General features: G+C 39.7%; 2 protein-coding genes across 2 annotated transcripts; both read left to right on the forward strand.

Annotated features, from left to right (window-relative positions):
- Positions 1-895: 895 nt before the first annotated feature.
- LOC118265976 (pupal cuticle protein 36a-like) lies at positions 896-2768 on the forward strand. Its single transcript, XM_050695136.1, has 5 exons — positions 896-993; positions 1217-1626; positions 1852-1982; positions 2072-2136; positions 2354-2768. Exons 1-5 carry the CDS (start codon positions 985-987, stop codon positions 2696-2698), a joined length of 960 nt encoding a protein of 319 aa, XP_050551093.1. The 5' UTR covers positions 896-984; the 3' UTR covers positions 2699-2768.
- Positions 2769-5489: 2721 nt separating this feature from the next.
- Positions 5490-6688, forward strand: LOC118265978 (cuticle protein 3-like). The gene is made up of 4 exons (XM_035579293.2): positions 5490-5650; positions 5741-6135; positions 6217-6347; positions 6438-6688. Exons 1-4 carry the CDS (start codon positions 5642-5644, stop codon positions 6623-6625), a joined length of 723 nt encoding a protein of 240 aa, XP_035435186.1. The 5' UTR covers positions 5490-5641; the 3' UTR covers positions 6626-6688.

Raw genomic sequence — 6688 nt, forward strand, 5'->3', positions numbered from 1 at the left:
GACATATATGTATGTACTAGCTATGATATGAAGATGTAATAGTAAAGCTGTGATACTATGTGACCGTTTCCACCAATAGTAAACTATGTAGTTGTATGAGTAAGATATGTTAATAAGATGCGCCGCCGCAAAGTAACCGTTGCGAGGAAGATGCGGAGCTTGAGTATGCGATATGTTGATAATCCATCCATAGCACGCATCCATAAAACATAGCTTAGTTGAGTCCCTTTCCAACAATGCTAAGCTATGTGTACCAATTAATATGATTGGTGGAAGCCGAACGTATCCACAGCAACGTACCATAACACATCTCTTCAGATCTGTAGAGGTAAAAGCTCTAGAATATGTTCGTCAGTTAAAGTGTGAAATATAAGCAGAAATCTTGCTTGTTACTAAATAATAATGACCACAATATCGAACTCTAAACATTAATAAATAAATTAATGGTATGATTTATCTTATTTATATATTTATTTCGATTTTCCAACAATATAAACAATTGTTTACATTATATACTTTACTGAATATGGCCAGAGAAACATAAAACAAGTGCTACAATTGATTACAGGTTAACACCTCATGCAAAAAACAATCATTACCATGTTTTATTAGTTTAGTCTTACTAAAGTTACAATAAAATCATGTTTTATAACTACTACAATTGAAATTCATGTAAATGAAACGAAAATACAAAAATATAGTACTCCGTAGTACAAACTTCACAAAACAAGCTTTACTAACTACAGTAACATTACCTGCCTTAACAAGGCACACCACATAAAGCCATCCTCAACAATTAGACAAGTCCATCCATGAGCATCATAATATTGTTATTATGAAATATCGACCACGACCTAACGATGAAGTAGATCGACCCACACCCACCTATATATACTGCACTGATACTGAGAGGTTATCAGTTGCAACCACAGCTTCTGGGTAGCCAGTTCATTCATTAAAACAAAATAAAAAAAAAACACGAATATGAAATTGGTAAGGGGTTTCAGATCTACTGGAATTTATTTTGAAAACAGTAGTTAGATCAATAAATGATTTTATTAATAGTTGCATTATAATTCATTAAAATTATTTCCGTATTTCAAAATTATAAGCAACTGTTTTCTTTTATTGTTTTGATTAAATTGAACTATAAAAAAATATTTGAAACAAAGAAATAAGTGCTAATTTTTTTCATTCGCTAATTTTCTATTTTCAGTTCATCGTTTTAGCAGCAGTGGCGTTAGCCCAGGCCGCCAAACTGGACAGGACGTACCTCCCACCGAACGCGCAGGCTTCAGCAGGATCTGCCTTCCTCGAAGCTCCTCTTCAGTCCAACGGATTCCAGGATCAATCTGGTGCCTTCCCCAACAATGGATTTGCCAACAACGCCCAAAACGGAGCTTACTCAGGCTTCGAAGCCCGTCCCGTGGAGCGCGCCCAGGCTGCCTTCGAGAGGAACGCTGCTATCCTTCGTCAGGACAACTTCAATGATGGAGAGACTTACGCGTATGCTTATGAGACTGAGAACGGTATCTCCGGCGAGGAGAACGGAGTGGCGACCAACGGAGTGCAGGCTCAGGGCAGCTACTCCTACACTGGGGATGATGGCAAGGTCTACTCTGTGAGGTGAGTTTGATTGTGTCAAAAAGTGATTTGTAACGGTTATTGAGTTGGTGCGTTGTATATCGTGTGCGCAGTGGAAGCTTATAGACAACAATGAATATTATGAATGATATTTTTAAATAGCAACTAAAATATTTTTATATTAGGTTTATCAATGAGTATACAAACAATGGTGATGTTGACGAGAGGATTTTCGGCAGCATAAATAAACTCGTTTCAAACATACAGGTACACCGCTGACGAGAACGGTTTCCAGCCCCAGGGTGACCATCTTCCCACACCTCCTCCCATCCCTGCTGAAATCCTGAAGGCTTTGGAGCAGAACGCCCGTGATGAGGCTGCTGGCATCTACGATGACGGTAAGCTAAACAAATAATCTTCGCGAAAGTAATATATTTAAGAAATAATTGCAACAGACTTATCAACATACTTTCCTTTGTTTCCTTAGGTACGTACAGCGATGCTAAATACGCTGACGACAGCCAACAACAGTACTACGACAGCAACGCTCAAGCTATTAACTACAACAACGCTCAGTCCAACAACTACATTGCTCCATCTAACAACTACAACGGCCAATTCAACAACTACAACTCCGCCAACTCTGCTCCAGGCGAACTACAACTCCGCCAACTCTGCCCAGGCTAACTACAACTCCGCCAACTCTGCCCAGGCTAACTACAACTCCGCTCAATCAAACTACAACGCTCAGTCCAACTATAATGCTCAGTCCAACTACAACTCCGCTCAGTCCAACTACAACCCCGCCCAGTCCAACTACAACTCCGCTCAGTCCAACTACAACAACGCTGATGCCGTCATCACTACCAGCGCTCTGATCCGCAACGATGCTTCTGGAAGCAGCAGCAACGTCGCTGGTACCCAGAAGGCTTACCTTCCTCCCTTCGCTCAGGCCAACACTGACGCCATTGTGACCAACAACGCTCTCCGAAACGATGATGGAAGCAGTAGCTCAATCTCTGGAGTCCAGAACTCTTACCTCCCACCTTTTGGCCAGCGTCAGAGGAATGGTGCGAGGCCTTCCTTCAACGCTAGAGACGGCTACCGTTATTAGAGGCTATTGATAAGAATTTAAGATTATCGATTAATATAAACGACCTATTAAATAGTATTTATAACAATGATTTTTGGTTTTATTTGATGGTGGATCCCGTTTGAGGTGGAAAACTATTGATAAATGGTACGTGAAATTACAGCACGTTTATGTATTGTATTAAGATAATGCCAACTTGTAAAATACAAGAAAATATTTATGTAAGATGTGAAATAATTCTGAGGAATCGATATCAACCGCACGGTTGGCACCGTGACTGGGCAACTGGCTGTCGTACAACGTGTAGCTGGTTTGACTAGCGCAATTCTTGTGTTTCACAAATTCTATCGGGTCTATGTCCATATTGTGAACTCTAGTTTGTAAACGCACCGACAACATTGTTGTTTTGGTTTTGGGTGTCATGTTCATGTGGCCACAGGAGAAAATGCAAGCGTGGGGCGATCGAAAACGTATTTTATAAAATTGTTAGATTCACTTATTTTTCAATAATTTATTTACGACTCGGAGCAGATACCAGGCCAAAAATATAAACAGTAACAATTAGTCTTGCAGTAAATAGTCGAGTTATGGTGTAACTAACATGATTTAGTTTTATAGACCTTTTACTATTGAAGGAGATGCTGAAGCGAATTAAATTTCCATGTGAAAATGGTATAGGCACATGAAATTGTAAATATATTTTATGACTTTTAAAGATTGCTTGCTTTGTGCATAGTTTTTTAATAATTATAATTTTATGGAGAAAAAGTATTAACCGATATCAATGGTACGAGCACAAAGAAAATCTTTCCGAAATATTTTATTCAATAGACGGGTTTCTTTTGGCTAATGATTATGGAAATAACACATAGACATATAATATAGTTAGTCTAGTTTATGCCAGTGGCTTCGGCCGCGTCCCATATGACAAAGCCTATCCGTGATTACAGACCACAATCTAACACTGTTCCAAATTAAACAACCATATTACACTGATGCTATGGTCGTAAGACCATACGCGCTATCGCGATGACTGTAAAGCGATACCGTAACAATACATTAGGAAATGTCAAACTGGTATCTTCAAACAACAATATACGTCCAGTTTGTGATTTGTGTGATCTAATTAAATAATAATGGTAACTGGTATGCATTTTTATTAAAAAAAAAAAAAAAACGTTAGCCAAAACTAAGATTTTCTCCTATGTTGTAGGTGCGTTTACAGACATACAAATTCATACATACATAATACCTAGGCTGGCATAATATTTAGGCAAATTGGCTGTGAATCACACAAAATGTACCTATACAGAAATCGAACCCGTGCCGTGATTACGCCGCACCGGCAATCACTGCGTCAACCGTACACTCATTAATTAGAACACTAACCACTACGATTGATTAAAATTTGGTTGCAGATATATATATTAAATTCCGTGGGACCAGCTTCATGTTTCTAGACCACAGAAGAGTTGTAATGTTGTAGGTTGTCTAGCAAGGTTACGGACACACGGCACGGATGTTCATAAAAGAATAATGCACTTTGTGGCTTAACTACTGGGCCTATTTCGCTCATTTTTCGTATATAGTCAGCCAAGATGATAACAAATATGTGATTTAAATTAAGTCATAAGAGGTTTTCCCATACAGTGTACAACACTATACATTTTGGACTATAAACCTATACACTATACGCCTAATCCTTCAAGAAATTTTCAAAAGAATTTCAAATGACCTTGGTACGAAGCACATCACGCTACTGATACAGTACACGCCAGTCGACTGGTCAAGGTGAACTAATGTTTCCGGCAATTGCGATACAGTTATTGACCCATCTGCTTTTTGCGTACATCACGAATTGGAAATTAAAAACCACATGAGCATTAGGCAAGGCACATATATTTTTATTGGGTCCCACAAATACGAGTATTCACTTGAAGGACTTGTGTGAAGAAATCTCTTGGAATTTTATGAATTTATTGATGCAGTTGGTATGTTTGGGGTCCGTTAACTTAAGGTTAATTAATAAAGTATTATTAAAAGACAGCCACAGGTAGGTAACAAGAGATAGATCATTTATTGAGGTAATACGTAAGTACGTAATCGAACAAAAATAAGTGTAGTAACTGGATTTACAGGTGAAAGTAATCGCAGTATTTATACAGGCGGATAACTATCAAAATAGGGATTTCCAATATCTGTTTAATAAATAATTCAAAATCTCATTTCTAAAGAGTGTTTCTCCATCAGAGACATGCTATGATGTTGCTGTGGATGCGTTTGGCTTCCACCAATCATATTCATCAGTACACATAGATTAGCACTGGTGAAAACGGACGCAGTTATGTTTTTTTATAAGGAGAGATGCGTCCTATGGATGCGTGCTATAGATGTGTGCATACTCGACCTGCGCAACTTCCTCCCATAGCTACATAGTATCAGTGGAAACGGTCACGTAGTTTACAGCTTAGCTATTACATCTACATAGCACATTTCTGGTGAAAAAGCACCCTAAGAATCAAAGTTTTGATCGTAAGACGAAATAAAAAAAATTTTTTGATCTAAATTGTGCCATTATGCCACATAATTCGCTACAAGACTTAGAGCATAATGTGATAGGCCACTACAATAAATAATATACCTACAGTAACATAACTAAATATACGTATTTAAACAATCTAGATCATAAGAGGTTATAATATAATTTGCATAAGCATAAGCTCTGTTTTAAAATTCCACCTTCCTAATAGTAAAACTTTCTTACAGTGTGACCACACCTAAGGTCAGCCACAACTAAACAAGTTCATCCTCGAGCATCGCCCGCTCATTAAGAAACATTGGCCGCTACTTACGATGTAATTGATCGATTCGCACCTCACTATAAATACTGTGATAACGATACTGGGTTATCAGTTGCACTCACAGCTTCTGGGTAGCAAGTTCTGTACAACACAAGAACACAAAATGAAATTGGTGAGGATTTATTTGGAGCAATTAATTTTTAATTGAAGATAATTGTTGAGGCTCTTGCATCTTTATATAACTGGCGTGTTTTTTTTTCAGTTCATCGTCTTAGCCGCTGTTGCTCTGGCCCAGGCCGCCAAACTGGACAGGACGTACCTCCCACCCAACGCGCAGGCTTCTGCAGGATCTGCCTTCCTTGATGCTCCTCGTCAGTCCAGTGGATTCCAGGGGCAAACTGGTGCCTTCTCATCCAACTCCCAGAGTGGAGCTTACTCAGGCTTCGAAGCCCGTCCCGTGGAGCGCGCCCAGGCTGCCTTCGAGAGGAACGCTGCTATCCTTCGTCAGGACAACTCCAATGATGGAGAGACTTACGCGTATGCTTATGAGACTGAGAACGGTATCTCCGGCGAGGAGAACGGAGTGGCGACCAACGGAGTGCAGGCTCAGGGCAGCTACTCCTACACTGGGGATGATGGCAAGGTCTACTCTGTGAGGTAAATATTAGAACATGATAATATGACCTTTCAACAATATTATTGTTTTTATAACACTAACGTCTATTGTCACTTCTGCAGATACACCGCTGATGAGAACGGTTTCCAGCCCGAAGGTGACCATCTCCCCACTCCTCACCCCATCCCTGAAGAGATCCTGAAGGCTCTGGAGCAGAACGCTCGCGATGAGGCTGCTGGCATCTTTGACGACGGTAAACCATTGTGACAATTAATAAATTACCACCTTCAATATTTTTATATAATTGGACAATAACTTAGTTAACTATTTTTTTTAATTGTAGGATCTTACAGCGAGGCTAAATACTCTAGCAACTCCCAGCAAACTTACTACGACAGCAACGCTCAAGCCATCAATGGCCAAAGCTCCGGCTCTGCTGCTGGAGTCCAGAAAGCGTACCTCCCCCCCTTCGCGCAGAAGGCGGGAGCGAGACAATCCTCCTTCGACGCTAGAGCCGGCTACCGGTACTAGAGACTGATGTAAATTGTTGTACATATCGGATTGTTATTCAATAAAGTATTTATTTGAACACTA

The sequence above is a fragment of the Spodoptera frugiperda genome, chromosome 7, assembly GCF_023101765.2.
Source record: "Spodoptera frugiperda isolate SF20-4 chromosome 7, AGI-APGP_CSIRO_Sfru_2.0, whole genome shotgun sequence".
Classification (NCBI taxonomy): domain Eukaryota; kingdom Metazoa; phylum Arthropoda; class Insecta; order Lepidoptera; family Noctuidae; genus Spodoptera; species Spodoptera frugiperda.